A 23,936-nucleotide genomic window follows, 5' to 3' on the forward strand; every position below is an offset into this window, starting at 1 on the left:
ACCCCACTACTCACCCCTGACCATTCCAAGTGCTCCTCATTTATCACCCCCCCTGAACTCGCCCTTGTAGCCAGTTTTCAATCCATGTATTCACCCTATGGTCCATGCCAACGGACCTTATTTTGTACAGTAAACTTTTATGGGGAACTGTGTCAAATGCTTTAAAAAAAATCCAGATATGCCACATCTATGGGCCTTCCTTTATCTAGAAGGCATTTTACCTCCTCATAGAAGGTTAATAGATTGGTTTGGCAAGAATGATTCTTCATGAATCCATGCTGATTACTGCTAAGGATACCATTCTCATTACTAAAATCTTGTATATAGTCCCTTATCATCCTCTCCAAGAGCTTGCATACTATTGATGTTAGGCTAACTGGTCTGTAATTCCCAGGGATGTTTTTTTAGCCCTTTTTAAATATTGGTGCTAAATTGGCTTTTCTCCAATCAGCTGGTACCATTCTAGTCAGTAGACTGTCAGTAAAAATTAGGAACAAAGGTCTGGCAATTACTTGACTGAGTTCCCTAAGTAGCCTCAGGTGCAAGCCATCCAGTCGCGGTGACTTATTAATGTTAAGTTTCCCAAGTTTAATTTTAATTCTGTCCTCTTTTAACCATGGAGGTGCTTCCTGTGATGTGTCGTGAGGATAAACACTTCAGTTTTGGTTACTGAAGCCCCCCGATTCCCTCATGAAGACTGAGGAGAAGAATAAATTCAATACCTTCGCCATCTCCCCATCCTTTGTAACCAGACGTCCTTCCCCATTCTTTATGGGGCCAATATGGTCTGGCCTCCCTTTTTTACTGTTTACATACTTGAAGAATTTCTTGGGATTTTTTTTGCTCTCCTCCGCTATGTGTCTTTCGTGTTCTATATTAGCTGCCCTAATTGCACCCTTACATTTCTTGTTGCATTCTTTATAAAGTCTGAATGAATGTAAGGGGACCACTACACTGACCACTAATATAAGAAGATCCTTCCCCCATTGGTTACCACTACATTCTCCACTGTTATAAGGGGGCCATTCTCCCACTGGTCACCAATGTAAGAGACCACTACACTGACCACTAGGGATAAGCTTCAGGTTCAGTTTTTATAGTTTAGGAATAAGCTGACCGTTCAAACCAAACTTTAGCTGTGCTACCCTACCATAAAAGCTATATTTCTACCACTTCTATATATAACAGGTTCTAGCTGTCACTGGTTTCTAATGAAGCAGCAGGTGCTTGCCCAGCCACGTCCCTAGGGACCGCTGATGTCACCAGGAATGCCGGCCACATAAGCAACGGGGAGAAGATAGCATTGAAATCCATGCCCAAATATGGTCACTGACCATATTTGGGCAATTATGTCACCACTAACCCATCTCTTCCTTTGTTTAGCTGATGCCAGCTCGGGGAGCCATCATCCAGCTAGGGGCACCAGGCAACATAACTTCAATATGCAGATTGCTCTCGGTCAAAGCACCTTGTCCCCATGTTAATGAGAAAATAATGAAAAAATAGCAAGTAAATACAGATGTTAAGGTGAAACTTGTGTACAAGTAACACCTTAAAAATTACTGCCATTTTATTCTCCAGGGCCTCTGCTCTCAGAAAATATGTTTTGGGGTTTTACCTAATCTTCAGGACCAAAATGTGCATTTTAACATGTGTGGAAAAAGTTGCAAAAACAGCTCTGGCAGTGAGAGAGTTAGTGTGAGTTAGATGGAATGATTTTTCTGCAGTCACACTGTAAACATTGGAGCTCTCCCTAGCTACAGCTTGGTAATATTGTTAGGAGATCTCTATATTCAGCTGCTATGTACCCCCAAAGGCACCACTGGATTTCCTTTTTTAGTGCAAAGGCAGCCAGGCACACAGCAAACAGCTCACTCACACCAGCTCATAAAGCAGTCTAGGGGATGTCTTTTTGAGGTTTATTGCTGTAGAACTTGAATAGAAGGAGTATCCCACTTATAAGGGACAATAAGGGGGAAAATCAAAAGCTTAACAGTAATTACACGTTACATTCTACAAAACAAAACACAGAGGGTTATTTACTAAAGGCAAATCTACTTTGCACTACAAGTGCACTGCAAGTTGCTGTGTATCTGAGGGGATATGCAAGGAAAATAAAAAAAACAGCATTTTTGCTTGTACATGATTGAATGATAAAATCAGCAGAGCTTCCTCTGATTTCAGATCTTCCCCTCAGATTTACAGCAACTGCACTTCCAAGTGCACTTGTAGTGCAGAGTGGATTTGCCTTTAGTAAATCAACCCCACAGTGTCCATGGATGAAGCATCATCCCAGCAGGAATGACCTGCCAACTCTACATCAGTAATCCTACTTAAACTAGTACCATAAGACCCAAGAAACAAACCCTGCACTCTCTCTAAAGATGCATGTCAATATAGTTCTACACAAACAATGCTCTTGCCCCGTAGTCAATCTTCCAATATTCCAAGTGTCTGGAATGAAGCAAAGATAAATCCTATCTAACTAACCCCAACTCCACTCTAATATACTTTGCATTCTGCCGAACAGCAATAATTCCCTAACCAGGGAGTTAGCCAGGTCACAACAATAACGACATGGAGTCTCTATGTACATGCTGGTCCTGGTATTGTGTGAAAAACCGCCATCAGGAAAAATAGAACAATACCACATTATGGCTACAAATGGAGCCAAAGATCATAGAAAATCACTGTACGAAATTAAAATAACATTTGTCACAGCTGGGAGAATGCTGGGCACATTCATTTTTTTTTAAATGAAAGCTTATACCCCAAACTTTACCAAGAAAAGATATTGACTCTATTTTTATTTTGCTACTGCCAACACGGTACAACACTTCATCCATGTCTTTGGTGAACTCTGATCTCCTTATGAACTGTTTCTTACATGATGAAGATCAGCCATGGAGTATATCTGAGGTGTATATCAGGGAGTGCTTCTTCCCCACATGAGAGCTGTGATGTCCAGCAACATTCATATAGAAGACACTAATACACCTCGAGGGTTGTCCCTGATGTACAGGAAGACAGGACTTCAGTAACAATTCCCTCACTCAGGACAAGTACCTGGCTTCCCCCCATGCAAGCTCTCTGATGTACGTAAAGATTGGACTTCTGTGAAAAACATTTCCCGCACTCAGAACAGGAATATGTTTTTTCACCTGTGTGCAATCTCGGATTATGAAAATAGGACATTACTGAAAAACATTTTCCGCATTCAGGACAGGAATACGGCTTTTCCCCGTGTGAGATCTCTGATGTCTGTAAAGATTGGTCTTCTGTGAAAAACATTTCCCACACTCAGGACAGGAATACGGCTTCTCACCTGTGTGAGACCTCTTATGTGTGACAAGTGCTGATTTTAGTGCAAAACATTTCCCACACTCAGGGCAGGAATACGGCTTCTCACCTGTGTGTGATCTCTGATGATTATGAAGTTTGTACTTCATCAGAAAACATTTCCCACACTCATTACAGGAATAACGTTTCTCAGCTGTGTGCAATCTCCGATGATGGTAAAGATTGGACTTATCTGAAAAACATTTTCCACACTCAGGACAGGAAACTTGATTTTCCTCCATGTGAGATCTCTGATGTCTGTAAAGATGGGTCTTATGTGAAAAACATTTCCCACACTCAGGACAGGAATGCGGCTTTTCTCCAGTGTGAGATTTCTGATGTGTAACCAGAATTGATTTCTTTGAAAAACATTTCCCACACTCAAGGCAGGAATACGGCTTCTCCCCTGTGTGAGATCTTTTATGCACATTAAGTTGGGATTTAAATTGGAATCCCTTCCCGCACTCAGTACAGGGAAACCTCTTATCTGTTGGAAGGACGGCACCATCCCTCACAATCTGAGGCTCCTCAGGATAAGAGGAATACGATGGTCCATCTACACTGTGTGGTGCCGGATGGACATTTGAGGTAGTCGGGTTTTCTCCTGGACTATACTGTGTGATGTCCTCATCTTCTACTTTACAGTCTGGAGACAAAGTGAGACAATCCTCTGAGGTTTTCTTCATCTCCCGTCCATCTACTAAAATAGAAATAAAAAGATTATTACTACTGAGGAACCAGAAACTGCAATGCTGCAAGCGATTATGATGCTAACTCTGACTCGCACGCACGAGAGGCATGGCTGTATAAACGCAAAGAGTAGGAGCTCCAGTTATTGGACCTTACCTGAATATGTCCCCACTTCTATTCCCCGTATTCAACCATCTACTGGGCGGATTGGCACTGCCCCTCACGAGGTTCTGGATGCTTTCCTGTCTTTTAATACCGACCTTTATGTTATTGGTTTACTTAGCTGATCCCCATGACTCCTTATAATCTTTACTAGAAGAAATTACCACATTTGGTGATTACTCTGGTGGGTGAACTGGGACAAATTTAGCGTATTCCCCTTAGACCAGGCGACTACGTCTATGATTCACCCGGAGTCCAGATTGCAAATTGTAACCCTATTTAGGCACTTGGGTGTCAAGCTTCAATTATCTTTATGTTTATATATTGCCAATAATGTGTGTCCTTTAATAACCCAGTTGCAGCTTCAAACCAGGCAGTGGATCAACCCACCATAAGACCTAATGAGCAGGGTCAATATTCTTAATTCTTTCATGCCCAAGCTTTTTTCTGACATTTGATGCTTACAAGATAAAATCTCTATTTTTTGCTAGAAAATTACTTAGAAGCCCAAACATTATATATATTATTTTTAGCAGAGACCCTAGAGAATAAAATGGTGGTTGTTGCAATATATTTTGTTACATTGTATTTGCACAGTGGTTTTTCAAACGCAATTTTTTTGGGAAAAAATACATTTTCATGAATTAAAAAAAAAAAAAAAAAACACAGTAAACTTAGCCCAATTTTTTGTATAATCTGAAAGATGATGTTAAGCCAAGTAAATAGATACCTAACATGTCATGCTTTAAAATTGCGCACACTCTTGGAATGGCAACAAACTACGGTGCTTAAAGCTCTCCAAAGGCGACGATTTAAAAATTTCTACAGGGTACCAGTTTAAAATGACAGAGGAGGTCTAGTGCTAGAATTATTGCTCTCACTCTAATGATCACAGCAATGCCTCACATGTGTGGTTTGAACACTATTTACATTTGTGGTCCCGACTTACGTATGCATTCGCTTCTGTGCACGAGCACAGAGGGATGGGGCGCTTTAAATTTTATATATTTTTTTCTTATATATTTTATTTTTACACTATCCCTTTGAAAGAAAAAAATCTGATCATTTTTATTGCTGTCAAAAGGAATGTAAACATCCCTTGTGACAGTAATAGGCAGACAGGTACTCTTTATGGAGAGATCTGGGGTGTAAAAGACCCCAAATTCCTCCTTTGCACTTAGAAGTATTCAAAACACCAAGTTTAAGTCTTCTGTAAACCAGAAGTGATTTCATGACATTGCTTCTGGGTTACTAGTTTCTGTTTCGACCGGGTCTCTGGCCAGCCGGCGAACATGTTGGCTGGTCCCTCAGGCCTCCTGATGGGACGGAGAGCCATCCCTTCCTGCTGCTTGGGACAACAGCCAGGTGGCTTTTTAGCCACACCAGTTGTTATTCCAAGAAAGCCAACCGCCAGCCCTAAAAAACTGTACCGGGGTGAAGCGTGCAGCTGCATGTATTGCCCCAGTGTACAACCCCTTCAAGTCGAGGCCACATATTTGCGTACGGTCGACATAAAGGGGTTAACCACTTCCTGACCGCATGATGTCATATGACATTGTGGACTTGAAGGGACAATATCTGGATGATGCCCGCAGCTACAGGCTCTTGTGTAAAAGCCATCCTAGCAGCTGATAAGCCAGTGGATGGCTTTTACAGAAAGTGGGAGGGGATACCCCACCCTCCCATTGCCATTGGCACCTCTGGGCTCTTCCGTGTGATCGGGGAGCCTGAGATTCCATCCGGCGGTGGTTGCGGGTTACCACTGAGAGATAATGTACTATAGTTACCAGTAAAGTGTCCCCTTTAAGAGCAATAAACTAGAATGTCCTAAAAGCAAGGCCTTGCACTGTCTTCCCTGGCAAAGTTGGAGCTCATAGAACAAAGATTTCTGACTGTAGCAAAGTGATGATAAGCAAGAGAGAATAGCTGATCCTGGTTTATAGCAATACTATTTGTAATCCAAGTGAGTGTTGCCTGTGCACAGTGTTCAGAGTGTGGTACTTAACAAGGCAGTGGGATCCGTGGGCATAAGCCCCCTCACCAATCCTGATAGACCTCGGCAGCCTCCCGGAGGGTCAATCAGATGATTCTCCTTACTGCAGATGGGCAGAGACGTAGATCAGTCTGCTAACTCAGTGAACTGGCTGGTTCTGCAGTGTTCAGCGCTGCTACAGGTTATCCTCCTGCAAGCGGGCAAAGGCTGGACTCACTGGGGCTGGAGCTGTAGGCTGTGTGTCACGTGATAGGGTGCAATCGCCTCAAACAGCGACAGGGTGGTGCGCACGCGATGGGATCCAGGAAGCAAGAGAGCGTGGGCCTGGTCAGCAGATCCCTTTATAGTCTCTACCACAATTTTCCTGTGGAGCAGATGGTCTGCTGGGAGATGTAGTCCATAGTCAGTTCTGTAATCCAGAAACGTCTATCCAGAAGCCTACAGCTCCCACAATGCTTTTCTTTGTGCTCAGAACGTGATGTGAGTGATTCGAGTCCAGTACTAGGGCTAGGGGGACATAGGAGCAGGCTGGAATAATAGGAAGCAAGTCTGCAAAATCAGATTACCCGTAGTCCGCTCCTGGCTACACATAAAAAATTGAAGACCAATCCTCCCCATAAGTAATAAGATGTAGATAGAGTGCATCCAATCACCAATATGGTCTCCAGACCGTGACGCCACCACCTTAATCAAGATAGGTCAGATGAGCATATAGCCAAAACACCCTGGCCAGGGTATTCCTAGGACTCTCCCACAGGATCCCCTAAAAGGATATGGGTATACACTGAAGTTCTTATCCTGATAATATTCAGATGTTGCCGCAATCACCATAAATAATCTCCATCCATGTCTTTATGGACCTTGGTTTGTGCACAGACCAAATAATTTATTGGAGGGGGGGGGGGGGATTATGATGTGGGGCTGTTTTTCAGGGGTTGGGCTTGGCCCCTTAGTTCCAGTGAAGGGAACTCTTAAGACCTCAGCATACAAAGACACTTTGGACAATTTCATGCTCCCAACTTTGTGGGAACAGTTTGGGGATGGCCCCTTCCTGTTCCAACACGACTGCGCACCAGTGCACAAAGCAAGGTCCATAAAGACATGGATGAGCAAGTTTGGGGTGGAAGAACTTGACTGACCTGCACAGAGTCCTGACCTCATCCCGATCAAACACCTTTTGGATGAATTAGAGCAGAGACTGCGAGCCAGGCCTTCTCATGCACATCAGTGCCTGACCTCACAAATGCGCTTCTGCAAGAATGGTCAAACATTCCCATAGACACACTCCTAAACCTTGTGGACAGCCTTCCCAGAAGAGTTGAAGCTGTTATAGCTGCAAAGGGTGGGCCAACTCGTTATTGAACCCTACGGACTAAGATGCCATTAAAGTTCATGTGCAATACTTTTGGTAATATAGTATAGATAGATGGATAGATAGATAGATAGATAGATAGATAGATAGATAGATAGATAGATAGATAGATAGATAGATAGATAGATATAGAGATAATATCCTACGTAAAATCGGCCAACACTACATCCTTCCAATCTTTAACTAAATGTCTCCTGACATTTAGGGGCCTATTCATAAAAAAAAATTCCATAGCCATTCATCCGATGAAAGTGCATGTACATTCCTTCTGTGTGATTGGAGGTAAAAAACAAAGAAATCATTCCTGACATAGTAAACTAAGGGGTCCATAAATAGAAAATTTGTTGGTTGAGCGTGATGAGCATTTGCCCAGCTGTGATAAATTTGATTCATAACTTAATTAACACAGTGATTTCCTATAATAGTCAGCTCCATCTAGTGGCCATAATGGAATATTTTTCCTGAAATACCCCCTTAAGGAAAAAGATTAAAGAAGTTATAAACCCTCAGGGTTTTTCACCTTCATGCATTCTCTGCATGAAGGTGAAAAACCTTCTGTGCTGCAATTCCCCTCCAGAGCCCCCTTTTACTTACCTGAACCCGATCGTTCCAGGGACGAGGACGAGCAGAGCATCTCCAGCCGCTGTCTCGGGTCCTCATTGGATAGATTGATAGTACCCTGTTTCGCCGAAAATAAGACCTAGCATGATTGACGGTGATGGCTGCAATATAAACCCTACCCCCCAAATAAGCCCTACCCTGTTTCCCCGAAAATAAGCCCTACCCTGAAAATAAGACCTACAAGGACTTTAACTAGGGCTTATTTGGGGGGTAGGGCTTATATTGCAGCCATCACCGACAATCACGCTAGGTCTTATTTTCGGGGAAACAGGGTAGCAGTAGCCATTGGCTCCCACTGCTGTCAATCAAATCCAGTGACACGGGAGACGGGGACGAGGCTGAGTCCTGCTGTCTGTGTCAATGGACGCAGCAGCAGGACTCGGGAGCGTGCCCGCATGGGTGCCCCCCATGGAAAGCAGCTCTCCGTGGGGGCACTCGATGAGGAGGAGCCAGGAGCGTCACCGGGGGACCCCAGAAAAGGAAGATTAGGGCCGCTCTGTGCAAAACCCTTACACAGAGCAGGCACGTATGACATGTTTGTTATTTAAAAAAAAAAAAAAAAAAGAGCCTTTGCAATTACTTAAATCACTTGCTTACTGGGCATTTAAACCCTCCTCCTGCCCAGACCAATTTTGAGATTTCAGCGCTGACGCACTTTGAATGACAATTGCACGGTCATACAATGCTGTACCCAAATTAAATTTTTATCTTTTTTTCCCACAAATAGAGCTTGCTTTTTGTGGTATTTAATCACCACTTGGGTTTTCTTTTTTTGCTAAACAAACAAAAAAAGATGGAAAATTTTGAAAAAAAAAAAATCATGTTTCATAGTTTCTTATAAAATTTTGCAAACAGGTAATTTTTCTCCTTCACTGATATTCGCTGATGAGGCGGCGCTGGTAGGAACTGATAGGCTGCACAGATGGGCACTGATAGGCACAGTTAAGGCAATACTGATAGGCACTGATGGGGACAAATAAGGCGGCACTGATGGCCACTGATAAGATGGCACTGATGGGCCCTGATGGGTGCCACTGATGGGCAGCACTGATTGTGGGCACTGATAGGTGACACTGTGGGCACTGATGGTGACACTGTGGGCACTGATGGGTGGCACTGGTAGTCGGCAGTGTTGTGTACTGCTAGGTGGCACTTGCATGTGGCACAGATGGGCACAGATGAGCTGGCAGCAGCTCTCCGTGATCGGGACCGATGTCCCTCACACAGCCGCCGGTGATCGAATTTTTTTTTCTTCTCCTCGCGCTGTCAGTGCGAGATGAAAAAATAGCGGATTACCAGCTCTGTTTACATCACATGATCAGCTGTCATTGGCTGACAGCTGATCACGTGGTAAGGGGTTGGGATCGACCCCTTACTCTGATCTGTGATCCAGCGAGTCAGACTCGCTGATCACAGAGCGCGCTGCGTGCGCCCTGCAAGGGGCGTACAGGCCGCTCGGGAAATCACCGTATGGAATAACAAATGACCAACATTTGCGATGGCTCAGTGAATGCTGCTCACATTTGTTTAACTCATTAACCTAAAAGAAAAAAAAAAAAAAGGCTTCTAATGGCCCGTACACACGATCCGAATATCGTACGACAGATCGTACGACTTTTTCCGCTTAATAGTCGCAAGTAAAAATTAAATTGTTGTAATGTATTTGTATTGTATTTTCGGACGACAACTGTACTGACTAAACGAAAATAGTACAAGGAAAATTTTCGTGCTTGTGCGGTCAAATAATAAATCAGATGAATTGTCATGATCGGCTCTCAAAAGCTCTGTACTAACGATCTGATTATCGCACGGTCGCGTCGAAAAGCGCTATTTTTTGTCTGATTTTCGGATCGTGTGTACGGGGCCATTAGTATTTGTGAAAGGTTACACAGCAAAATTTACTCAACCAGCAAAAGATAATGACTCAATTTTTATTACTTTACTACTAACAACGGCCAACAACTTTATTTTGCTACTGTCAACACGGTACAACACTTCATCCATGTCTTTGGTGATCTCTGATCTCCTTATGAACTGTTTCTTACATGATGAAGATCAGCCATGGAGTATATCTGAGGTGTATATCAGGGTGTGCTTCTTCCCCACATGAGAGCTGTGATGTCCAGCAAAATTCATATAGAAGACATTTCCCACACTCAAGGCACTAATACACCTCAGGGGTTGTGTGGGATCCCTGATGTACAGGAGGACAGGACTTCAGTGAGGAACAATTCCCTCACTCAGGACAGGGAAGTGGATTCTCCCCCTTTTGCAATCTCTGATGTCTGTAAGATTGAAATTCCCTGAAAAACATTTCCCGTACTCAGGACAGGAATGTGACTGTCACCAGTGTGCAATCTCTGATGTTTGTTAAAATCAGACTTGTATGAAAAGCATTTCTTGCACTTAGGACAGGAATATGGCTTTTCCCCCGTGTGCAATCTCTGATGTGTGTAAAGATTGGTTTTCCGTGAAAAACATTTCCCGCACTCAGTACAGGAATACGGCTTCTCCCCAGTGTGGGACCTCTGATGTTTGACCAGATCTGATTTGTGTTTAAAATATTTTTCACAAACAGAACAGGAATACGGCTTCTCACCTGTGTGCACCCTCTGATGTTTGTTAAGTACAGACCTGTCTGAAAAACATTTCCCACACTCAGGACAGGAATACGGCTTCTCCCCTGTGTGAGATCTCTGATGTAGAACAAGTTTAGATTTTTGAACAAAGCATTTTCCGCACTCAGGACAGGAATATGGCCTCTCCCCCGTGTGAGATCTCTGATGTATGACAAGTTGTGATTTATTTACAAATGTTTTGCTACATTCAGAACAGGGATATGGCTTTTCCCCTAAGTGAGAACTCTGATGTTTATGAAGATTAGACTTAAGTGAAAAGCATTTCCCACACTCAGGGCAAGAATGTGGCTTCTCACCTGTGTGAGTTATTTTATGCAGATTAAGATAGCTTTGAAATTTGAAACCCTTCCCACACTCAGGACAGAAAAACCTCTTATCTGTTGGAAGGACGGCACCATCCCTCACAGTCTGAGGTTCCTCAGGATAAGAGGAATACGATGGTCCATCTACACTGTGTGGTGCCGGATGGACATTTGAGGTAGTCGGGTTTTCTCCTGGACTATACTGTGTGATGTCCTCATCTTCTACTTTACAGTCTGGAGACAAAGTGAGACAATCCTCTGAGGTTTTCCTCATCTCCCGTCCATCTACTAAAATAGAAATAAAAAGATTATTACTAGACATGAGCAGATTGGTTCCCCTAAACCAGGACTCCGCCCACATCAGGCAGCTTTGTCTCTGAGGATCTTACAATTCTACCCTCAAGGTAACTAGTAAATGGGTCCTCTGATCTCCTACCAGTTCATTTCTTTATTCATGGACCTTAGTCAGAGAGTGAGGAAACAACGAGAACTGTCTTTTTAGGAGTGAAAGTGATGAGGGGATTATAGGACGAGTGTCCCCACCCCCTCTGGCACTCATTGTCATCCGCCCAACACAGGAAGTCCTGCACTTCCTTATTTAGTCCATGATTTAGTCATGAATAACAGCGGGGCTGAGCCCCACCAGAGGTCAGAGAGTGAGGATGGGGGAGAACAACCAAGATGAAGACTGGACTGATCCTGAAGACCACCATCATTGGGTTACTGACTCCTCCCCCTCATTATCACTTTCTGTTTAAGGTTCCAAAGTTTTAGGATGTTATCACATTTTTATCAACATGTAAAAGTTTAAGCTCAAATCAAATATAAAATGTCCAGCTGGAGGAAAATGGATGTAACAAAAGAGAATACATATTATGTTTATATACAGTGCATCTGGAAAGTATTCAAATCGCTTCACTTTTTCCACATTTTATGTTACAGCCTTATTCTAAAATGGATTGAATTCATTATTTTCCTCAAAATTCTACAAACAATATCCCGTAATGACAACATGAAAGACGTTTGTTTGAAATCTTTGCAAAATTTATTATAAAAAAAAAAAAAATCACATGTACAAAAGTATTCACAGCCTTTGCCATGACACTCAAAGTTTAGTTTAGGTGCATCCTGTTTCCACTGTTTATCCTTAAGCTGTTTCTACAACTTGTTTGGAGTCCACCTGTGGTAAATTCAGTTTATTGGACATGTTTTGGAAAGGCACACACCTGCCTATATAAGGTCCCACAGGTAACAGCGTATGTCAGAGCACAAACCAAGCCATGAGGTCCAAGGAATGGTCTATAGACCACTGAGAGAGGATTGTATCGAGGCATAGATCTGGGGAAAGATAGACATTTTTCTGCAGCACTGAAGGTCCCAATGACCTCAGTGGCCTCCATCATCCATAAATGAAATAAGTTTGGAACCACCAGGGCTCTTCCTAGAGAGGGCCGCTCGGCCAAACTGAGCAATCGGGGAGAGAAGGGCCTTAGTCAGGGAGGTCACCAAGAACCCAATAGTCTCCCTGATAGAGCTCCAGTGTTTCTCTGTGGAGAGAGAAGAACCTTCCAGAAGAACAACCATCTCTGCAGCACTGTACCTGTATGGTAGAGTGGCCAGTAGGCTTGTGCAATTGGTTTCGTAACGAATCGAAATTCGGCTGAATTTTGCATCTTTCATCCGAATGTCCGAATAAAAAAATAACGAATTTAAAATAATACAAAAGAAATTATAGAGGATATAACAAATGAATTTGGCGTGATTCGGTAATTAGTTAAAGATCTAATGAAACAAAAGGTCAACTCAAAGTAAATCTTACAGTCCAACCAGCTGATTCATTTTGTGCTGGAGGTTGGATTACTGGCAAAGTGCTTTCCTGAGAACTGAGTGAGAAGGGTGTTGTATTGTATTTGAGCAGAGGAGAAGAGATATTGTCATTGTGTGTGTTAAAAGATTCAATAAACAAACGACTTTCCAAACTACCAATCGTTATCACGAATATATATACGGTAGATACATAAATATTAAATTTCAACGAATAAGAAAGAAATTATAGCGCATATAACGAATGAGTTCGACATGATTTGAGATTCAGTATAACGAATATCGACACTCTACAGAAATAACAAATTATCCGAAAACGTATTAACGTAATATAACAGAACGAAATTATGTATTTTACGAATGACAACGAACCGAAACTAAACAAAATTTTCCGTTGTGCACAAGTCTAGTGGCCAGACAGAAGCCAGTAAAAAGGCACATGACAGCCCACCTGCCATTTGCCAAGAGGCACCTGAAGGACTCTCAGACCATGAGAAACAAAATTCTCTAATCTGATGAAACAAAGATTGAACTCTTTTGCCTGAATGGCAAGCGCCATGTCTGGAGGAGATCAGACACTTCTGATCACCTGGCCAATACCATCCCTACAGTGAAGCATGGTGGTGGCAGCATCATGCTGTGGGGATAGGAGACTAGTCAGCATTGAGGGAAAGACGAATGCAGCATAGATGCATGTACAGAGACATCCTTGATGAAAACCTGCTCCAGAGTGCTCTAGACCTCAGACTGGGGCAAAGGTTCATCTTCCAACCCTAAGCACAGAGCCAAGATAATACTCAAAAAGACTTAAGGCTGTAATTGATGCCAAAGGTGCGTCAACAAAGTACTGAGCAAAGGCTGTGAATACTTAAAAGTGGTTGTAAACCCTCAGATACTTCATCTTAGCAGATACTACATAACACAGCCAGCTAATCGCTGCCTGTGAAAGTGCACTTGTGTAGTTTGAATATAAATCGTCTGTTTATCTTTGATGATGTCATGCGCGATTGCGCAGTATGCTCTTTTGTTAACGGCATGTATATTGTGCCATTTGTTTATTTCCTGCATGTCGGGAATTTACTGTGAGCGAGATTCCCCTCTGAACGGAACAGAGGAGAAGTCTGCACAAATGATTCTAGTCTTCCTGATACTCCCCCTTGTGACTAAATAAGACATCACACAGGGGGAGTGAATCATAGTCGTTTCATGCTCCGTTGCCGTAGTAACAGCAAGCGAGATCGAGGCTTGATTACGATGCTACGGCGCATACGCGAGATTTAGGCAGGGATACGAACTAAGGGCGGAAATGACATCCGCATCGGCTTCGGAAAACAGTACAAAGAATGGCGTGGACGATACCCGGAAAATACTACAAAAGCAAAAATATAAAAAAGGTACTTCTAACGCTCGTTTAGCAGATTATATATATATATATAGATCTATATCTCTCTCAATATAGAGAGAGATATAGAACTAGAGATAGATATAAATAGAAATATATATATATATATATATATATCTTGCTTGGCAATGTAAAAAATATAGAAATATTATAAAAATAAGAATTTTTTGGTGGAGTTTACTTCCTCTTTAAAGCGGGGTTCCACCCAAATTTTGAACAATATCTGTATGTATTCTCTTCCTTGCCTAGATGCTGACATGCTGTTTAAAAAAATTTAAATCGCCGTAATTACCTTTTATTTTTCTATTCTTCTTTGCACTTCCTGGTTCTCCTCCCGTGGGAGTAGGCGTGTTTCTAGCCTCTCCCAGACTCCTGGGAGCTAGTCTCAGGCTTCCCAGGATGCCACTGAGCATGTGCGGGAATGAGCGGTGAATGCTGGGAGCACAGCATTCACCACATCCAGGAAATAAATGCTTGTGGGCTTCAAATGCCCACAGTGAAGATGGAAATCTCCTGCAGGGAATAATATAAGTTATTCTTTCCGACGAAATCTGACACAGGCGGACATATTACACACAATATGTGAGTATGTAATGCTGAGAAGAAAAGTTTGTGAATGAACTAAAAAAAAAAAACGATAGATAGGTGGACCCCTGCTTTAAGTACTTGGGATTTATCTCATTTTTTTATTTTTAATAAATTTGCAAAGATTTCAAACTTCTTTCACGTTGTCATTATGGGGTATTGTTTGTAGAATTGAGGAAAATAATGAATTTAATCAATTTTGGAAAAAGTCTGTAACATAACAAAATGTAAAAAAAGTGAAGTGCTGTGAATACTTTCTGGATGCACTGTATAGCAGTGGGTAGAGAGCAGAAGTCAGGACTATGTAATGTACAATATATTGTATAAGATACAATAAATAGGACTATATAGTATCAGAATTATATAATGTACAATATAGAGCATAAAGTGCAGGGGTCAGGAGTATGAAATGTACAATGTAGAGCAGTGTTTCTCAACTGGGGTTCCATGGCGATCTACCTGTCAATCACAGACAGCTGACGGGTAGATCAAGTCTCAGCCAACATGCAGAGTAGCGCGGGAAGCCGCTGTAATAAGAACTCTCACAGCGTGACCCTTCCCCCTGGCCCCTCCTTTCCTCCCGGTCACCCCAGGTGCTTGTATGTGGCATCACCTGGAGTGGACAGGCGGAAAGGAGGGGCCGGCGGGAAGGATCGTGCTGTGACAGGCGCTTCCCGCGCTACTCTGCATTTTAAAAAAAGAAGATAGTAGAAATTGTGCCCCATCATTAGTGTCAGTGGATGAAATAGCGCCCCAATGGCCAGACAAAAGCAAGCAAAGGGCCACAGTTTAGAGAACACTGCCAGGCGTAAGACTACATAATGTGCAATATAAATCATATAGTGTAGAGGTCAGGATGTGTAATATTGGTTTTCAGTAATCGTTAGTAGTCTAAAATGTTTACTTAACCACTTGCCTGTGCAGAATCACATACCTGTAAGTGATCCTGCACTTCCTGGTCTGGAGCACGCAGGCGCACCGCCGGCGACCAGCTGTGATTGGGTACAGCGGGAGACAATCAGTGGGTCCGAAGGACTCTATGTCCTCCGTGACCCGCTGATCATTTATGAGAGAAGCCTATGTAAACAAGGTAGATTGCTGTTCTGTCAGTAGAGAAGGTTATGATCCTGTGTTTCTGCTAAGCATGAACATGGATCTCTGCCTTCCCACAGTACAAGCACCTCCCACACAGTTAGCAAGCACCCCCTAGGAACACGTTTAACCCTTTGATTGCCCCTTATGTTAACCCCTTCCCTGCCAGTTTCATTAGTAAAGTGACAGTGCATATACTGTACTTCAGCACTGATCACTGTATTAGTGTCACTGGTCCCCAAAAAAGTATCAGAAGTGTCAGTTAGGTGTCCAATTTGTCTGCCGCAATGTCGCAGTCCCGCTTTAAGCTGCTAATCACTGCCATTACTAGTAAAAAAAAAAAATAGATTAAAAAAAATCAATAAGTATATCCCATAGTTTGTAGACGCTATAACTTTTGTGCAAACCAATCAAAATACGCTTATTGTGATTTATTTTTTTTTTACTAAAAAAATGCAGCATACATATTGGCCTAAACTGATGAAGAAATTAGATTTTTTACATTTTTTTTATTGGATGTTTTATAGCAGAAAATAAAAAATATATATTTTTTTTTTTCAAAATTGTCGGTCTTTTTTTGTTTATAGCGCAAAATATAAAAAAAAAAAAAAATGCAGAAATGATTAAATACGACCAAAAGAAAAGCTCTATTTGTGAGAAAAAAAGGATATAAATTTTATTTGGGTACAACATTGCACGCCTGCGCAAAAACATTTTTAAAACGCGCCCCGTCCCGATGAACTCGCATGCAGAAGCGAACGCATACGTGAGTAGCGCCCGCATATGAAAACAGTGTTCAAACCACACGTGAGGTATCGCCACGGTCGTTAGAGGGAGAGCAATAATTCCAGCCCTAGATCTCCTCTGTAACTCAAAACATGCAACCTGTAGAATTTTTTAAACATCGCCTATGGAGATTTTTAAGGGTAAAAGTTTGTCGCCATTCCACGAGCGGGTGCAATTTTGAAGCGTGACATGTTGGGTATCAATTTACTCGGCGTAACATTATCTTTCACAATATAAAAAAAATTGGGCTAACTTTACTGTTGTCTTATTTTTTAATTCAAAAAAGTGTATTTTTTCCAAAAAAAGTGCGCTTGCAAGACCGCTGCGCAAATACGGTGTGACAGAAAGTATTGCAATGACCGCCATTTTATTCTCTGGGGTGTTGGAAAATAAATGTATAATGTTTGGGGGTTCTAAGCAATTTTCTAGCAAAAAAAAACTATTTTTAACTTGTAAACAACAAATCTCAGAAAGAGGCTTGGCCCTTAAGTGGTTAACCAGGCCTGCAACCCCGGCTTCTAATTTTTAGGATGACCCGGCTAAGAGTATTAGCACTCCTATGACTAAGACATCATCACAAACGGCCCACCCTGTGTGTAGCCCTCCCCCCGCGTGCTTAACCCCCGAGCTACTGGATGAAAAGCTCCAGGCCCTGCTACTCCAGCTAAACCGCAACATATCACAGGAGGTTGGAAAAATATCTCAGGAACTGCGGCGAGCGATAGACCAGATTGGGGAACATGGACATGTTGGTAAATAAAATTTGATGATATGATTCAGTATGCGCATGCCCTGGAAGAGGAGAACTCCCAACTTTTCGAGATAAGAACAAGGGACACCTATTAGCAATAGTATGTAGTCATAAGACACACACCTGCCACACCCCCTTAAAAGGAAAAAAAAAAAAGCACTTGTGGGTTTACTAACACGATTCCTTTATATTGGCTTTTGACATTTACAAATGCAGCAATTTAGAAATTGGATGAAAGGTTTAGCACTGGGAAACACTTTTTGAAAGATAAATAGTGCATTTTATATACAACTATATAGATCAGACCAAAAATGAGGGACAAATGAGTAGGAAAGAGGGACAGAGGGACAATGTTCCAAATCAGGGACAGTCCCTCAAAATCAGGGACAGTTGGAAGCTATGGAATTCCTCTCTTAAACACTTGGTGTCACAGTTACAACTGCACCAGGAGGACCTGGAAAACAGAGAGAGGCGCCAAAACCTATGCGATCATGGGGTGTCAAGACTGAACAACAATAAGCTCCATACCCATCTCCTAGGCCTGTTTAACTTTCTGATATTGCTGATATAGAGTGGCGCCTGGACAGAGCCCATAGGTACCTGGCCCCTAGGCCTACGGCGGGAGCCAGGCCAAGAGATAGTGGTACGCTTTAATCATTGTTACGATATCAAAGAGGCTCTCACTCTGGCAACTCGCAATCGCTCCCACATTGAGTACAAGTTATATAAAGTGCAGATTTTCAGCAATCTCTATCCTATCACTTTGGCAAAAAAAGCGAAGTCTACAGTCCATTACTGCACATCTGCAATCACAAAGTTCCCTATGACTGGAGTTTTCCATTCCGTCTAAGTGTTACGAAGGAGGGAATACCGCATGTCCTGCGTGACCTCCATGAAGGAGAAGCCTTCCTTAAAGGTTTGAGCCTTGCACCTATTCCAGCTGAGGATCTACTTCATGTGCCCCGTCAGCTCTTTCCAGACTCTGGACCCCTGCCAAGGGATCGGCGAAGAAGGCCTCTTCTACACCTTAATGGTCCAGTTGCAGCAGATATCCAGCTTGACTACCCTCTGGTTATCCATCAGGCTCCAGCTGCAGTCTTGGTACTGTAATGTTCACTCCATGGAACTTTATATTGTTCTTTTCTTCAGCTTTTTACAAGATACGCAGTTCTGTTTCCTTGTTCTAGTCCATAAGTTTGTGGTGACATTGGCTTACATCTACCCTGGATGGGGAGTGAGACAAGGACCCCCGTCTCGTCCTCTTGCGGAACCACCATGTCTCCCCATATGTCCAATGGCATTGGCCCTGGGCTCCTGAGACGCAGTTGCCTCTCAGGTTTACAAATGTTGTTTTTCATCCCTTTTTTTTTGTTTTCTAGACCAATGCGGCCTTTTGATTGTTACGCTACTGTTCACTTCATGAGGCAATTTTTTTTTTAATCGTTTTTTCTATTCTGTTTGCTCTGTGTATGTTTCCTCAGTTTATTTTGCATCTACTACTAATCCCCACACCATCGGGATGCTCTCTAACTTATATCGCTTACCTGTGCGCTATACTAATAACTGGTCATGGCTTTAAAAATTCTATCATACAATGTTAAGGGTTAAAATTCTATTAAAAAGTGTTGGTTAGCTTTAAAAGAATTTAAAGCCTCTGGGGCAGATGTGATCCTGGTTCAGGAAACGTATTTCAGCTCGGGGGGGGGGGGGGTTCCTTTAAATTCGCCTCTAGATATTTCCCCCCTCATTGATTTAGTCCAGATTGAGTCCTCCCGTTTGGATCCCCATGGTCGCTATGTGATATTGGAATGTGAACTTCACAGTCTGTTACCCTCACGTTAATGAATATTTATGCCCCCAACTCTGGCCAGATAAATTTTCTCACTGAGGTGTTTGAGATGTTACGATTGGTCCACACATTTACGATCGTTGGAGGCGATTTTAACAATGCTTTCTCCCCCTCATGGGATAGAAGATCCCCGTTTCATGCCAAATTACCTCCTTCGATGCAGTCCCTAGCAACTTCTTTCTGAACATGGTGAGAACGTGGTTCTCACCACGTTTGGATTCCTGGAGAATCAAACATCCTACTAGTAAGCAGTTTTCATTTTATTCCCCACCTCATATGATTTTGGAATGGGTGTTTTCCAGAGTAGATTGTTTCTTTGTCTCTGCCCCACTTTTGACTAATGTGGCATCTTCTGATCTGGGCTCGATAACCTGGTCCGACCATGCCCCATTGTCTCTAGACCTCTGCCTTTCAAAAGCCTTCCTCATAAAATGCCACTGGAGACTCAACGAATCCCTCCTTTCTAGGTTGGACACCAAGGAGAAGCTCTCTGGAGCCTTGATAGAATTCTTTCAGCTTAATGCTGGTTCTGTAGAAGGGGCGTCCAACTTGTTGGAGGCCCGCAAGGCCTTTTTTCGAAAACAGTGTATATCGGAAGGCTCTCGTTTGAAAAGAGATACTGAAGCCCAAAAAAAAAAATCTCTCTTGACTAAATTACGCTCTGCTGAGCATCGCCTTCTGTGCTCCCCCACGGTGGCTTGCTACCGCGTAGCGACATTCCTATGTGAGCAACTTAAATCCATAACTAGAAGAAAAAATAAAAATAAAAAAATCAGCTTATCATAGTGAGAGGAATTCAGCATCTTATAGCCCCAACATGCTCCAAACTGCAGTGAGGTGTCAGGGGTCCCAGCCGTCCAGCAGAGGGAAGCCGCAGAGAAAGAACCAGGAAGGAAGCAGCCACGCGGTGTAGAACCAGCGTGGAACACTGGACTCATGAATCTCATAGTCTCTAGAATTTCACGCTGGTTCCACACTCCTCCCTGGTCCTTTCTCCGCGGCTTCCCTCTGCTGGACTGCTGGGATCCCTGACACCTCGCTGCAGATTGGAACATGTTGGAACTATAAGATGCTGGATTCCTCACCATATGATGAGCCAATGTTTTTTCTTACTTCTAGTAAGTGTTTTTAATCTTCTGGCTATTAAGTTAAAGGTTTTTCTGCACTTAGAGGCGCTGTTGCCTACCCACAAGTCCCCTGGCCCCGATGGGCTTCCCTACTTATATTTCAAAACCTTTTTACATGTACTGGCACCTCATATGTCAGGGATATGCAATTAGCAGACCTCCAGCTGTTGCAAAACTACAAGTCCCATCATGCCTCTGCCTCTGGGTGTCATGCTTGTGGCTGTCAGAGTCTTGCTATGCCTCATGGAACTTGTAGTTCTGCAACAGCTGGAGGTCCGCTAATTGCATATCCCTGTCATATGTTATCTCTTTTTAATTCCCTCCTTAAATGTCTATTATGTCTAAACTGCTTTACTTTTTTGAAAACGCTGCCAGTGCCTGTCCCCATGTCTCAATTAAAGGTGCTCAAACGATGGTTTCTCAATTTTATTTTGAGCAATAAAGCACATCAGGTGGCCAGTTCTGTGGTCTTCTCTCCAAAGCATCGTGGTGGTCCTGGATGTGTTGGCCCTTGATCATCTGTCTGAAGGCCCACAACCCCAGGAAAATTGCCCTTAGTTCCTTCCAGTTGGAGGATCTCCTGGATTCCTCTACTGACCAGGACCCCTGGGCCATCTGGTTTTTGAGATGTGTAGCCCACCCCCAGGAGCTCGCATCTGTTAAGATTTTTGCTGCGGGAAAGGTCCAGAACAAACCCTTGCTCAAATTCATTTGCCTCCTCTACCACCATAACTTTCTTTTTACTGGAGATGGGATCCTGATCTGTTTCTCCAAAGAATCTCGGTAGGCCCAAAACCTTAGAATCGCCTGATGGAAGTCTTTCGCATGGAGTCGGGCCCACTGAACAGCTGGGACTGAGGCTGCGAGAAGCCCCAGCATGGACATGGCTGCCCGAACTGTAAAAGATAGTGCAGACAAATCTTTCTTTACTGCCGCCTGCACCTTTATCATCTTTTCCTCTGAGAGGAAAATCTTTTCCTGTACCGAGTCGATGACCAAGCCTAGGAAAACGATCACCTGAGAGGAAATTAGGTTTGCTTTTTCTTTGTTCAGAATCCAACCCAAATTTTCTAAATGGCTCTGCGCCCTTTTCAAATCCCTGCATAATAGGTCTTCAGAGCTGGCGAACAAAAGGAGGTCGTCTCGATATGGTACTACAGATACCCCCTCCAACCTGAGCGGTTCCAATGCTTCTGCCATGATCTTCGTGAAGATCCTTGGTGAAGCGGAGAGACCAAACGGGAGAGCCCTGAACTGAAATTGCGACACCACTCCCCCTGCTCCGATTGCCAGACGCAGATATCTCTGTGACGTTGGTGTTATGGGAACATGCAAGTATGTGTCCCCAAGATCTATGGAGGCTAGAAAGCACCCCGCAGGAAGAAGTTTTCCCACCAAATTGTGTCCATATGAAATTTTTTTGTATCGAATGGATCTGTTTAAAATCTTTAAATTCAGTATTAACCTGAACTTTCCTGACGGCTTTTTCACTAGAAAAACATGTGAATAACACCCTAGTCCTTCCTGGGGCACTGGGATGATTACCTTCTATTGAAGGAATTCTTGCAGGAGTGATGTCATCGCCAAAGACTTTTCTTGATCTCTTCGGAGCTGTGTCACATAAAATCGAGACGGCGGGCTTTCCGAGAACTCCAGTGCGTAGCCCTCCCAGATTACTTTGAGAACAAACGCACTGGACGTCGCCCCCTCCCACTGCGGGAAAAAGGGCTGGAACCTTCCTCCCACTGAGTCTTTGCGGGTTGGCTGGGGGGACGAAACAACACTCCAGACTTCCCTCGACCCCTCTGGGACCGCCAAGGTCTCTTTTGTCCTGTTTCCTTTGAGTTCTGGGTCTGGTAAAAAGGACAAATTCTTTTTAGGTTGTGGTGCAACTTTATTTTTGGCCGGAAATGCTTTTTTCTTATCTGCTGTTCTGTCCAGTACAGCGTCAAGATCAGGGCCAAATACCAGATCCCCCTCAAAGGGTAGACCACACAGCTTCACTTTAGAGGCTGAATCGCACGACCAGATCTTTACCCACAAAGCCCTTGTAGCTTAATTAATTAATGCCGAAGATCTTGCGGACATCTACACCGACTCAGGCGAGGCATCCGCCATGTAACCTACTGCTTTTTGTAGGACTGGAAGAGTCTCCAGCAAATCTTTGTGAGAGGTTCCTGCCTCAATATGGTCCTTTAGTTGTTCCAACCAATGTTCTAAATTCCTGGCTATCACTGTAGATGCCATTGCCGGTTTGAGATTAGCCAGTGTAGAATCCCAAGCCTTTTTTAACAAAGAATCAGCTCTCTTGTCCGTAGTGTCCTTTAAGACCCCCATGTCCTCAAAAGCTAAGTTGGTGTTTCGCGATACTTGCGAGAAAACTGCGTCAAGTTTAGGTCTCTTGTTCCAAACTTGAGTGCTATCTTCATCAATAAGTAATCTCCTTTTAAGAGACCTGGAAAAAAAGGGGGCACTCTCTGGATCCTTCCACTCCCTCTTTATAGATTCTGTCAACACTTTATGCAACAGGAACACCCGATGCTTGACCTCATCCATACCCTGACACATCTTGTCATGTAGGGACAATTGGGTCTTATCCTCCTTAATATTTAGGGTCATATGTATGGTCTTTAGAAGGTCTACCTCTTCCAAAGACAGCCTATAGTGAGAGGAAGATGCCTCATTTTCTTCGCCTTCATCAGACCCTGAAGACATACTTTTCTCCTCATCCTCTGACTCACTAACCACTCTCCTGGCTGCAGAGGGAATGTGAGTGCTGGGTGGAGAACTATCTATCGACTGCGCCACCGGACATCTGTCCAGACAGGAGCGGAAGGACTGAAACGTATCTTCCAATTCCATCCGGAAAGAAGTGAGCATCTCACTAGGTTGGGCAGAGGGCGCTTTAGAAGAAGTCTCCTCTCTGACCAAGTCTGCTATGCAAGACCTGCACAAAGGTTTGGTCCAAGACTCCCTAAGGGAAGCTTTAAATGAAGCATACCATTTCTTAGGGGGAGGGGAAACATGCTTAGTTTTCTCTTTAGATTTAGTCTGAAATACACCAAGCCAACAAACACATTGTAAATATACTGTGCATTGGATCATGTCCCCAGCAGATCCCCCAAACAGTTAGTGGAACAAACATACCCCACAAAACCACTGCTGCAAAAAAACACACACTCCCCAGAAAAGTCACCTGCGTAGTGCGAGGCAGGCTCCCTCCCCTCCCCCACTACAGGGGAGGAAGAGAGGGGCAGAAAACATACATAGCCCAAGTAATTTAACAGAGACTACTGCCTCTCCTACCTGGGCTTGGCTGGTGCTCGTGGCTCCTGTTCCAACCACCGCTGCTGGTTCCTCTGGCTCCATTCTCCCAGTGTCCAGCAGCCGTCCGGCAGCTTT

General features: G+C 43.3%; 1 protein-coding gene across 1 annotated transcript in view; it reads right to left on the reverse strand.

The window, feature by feature from the left end:
• Positions 1 to 23,936, reverse strand: part of LOC141121577 (uncharacterized) — a 137,870-nt gene that overhangs the window by 110,336 nt on the left and 3,598 nt on the right. Inside the window, 2 exon segments of the mRNA XM_073611212.1 lie at positions 2,995 to 3,245; positions 3,248 to 4,039. Coding sequence (XP_073467313.1) covers positions 2,995 to 3,245; positions 3,248 to 4,039 — 1,043 coding nt within the window.

Source organism: Aquarana catesbeiana, unplaced genomic scaffold (genome assembly GCF_042186555.1).
Source record: "Aquarana catesbeiana isolate 2022-GZ unplaced genomic scaffold, ASM4218655v1 unanchor225, whole genome shotgun sequence".
Classification (NCBI taxonomy): Eukaryota; Metazoa; Chordata; class Amphibia; order Anura; family Ranidae; genus Aquarana; species Aquarana catesbeiana.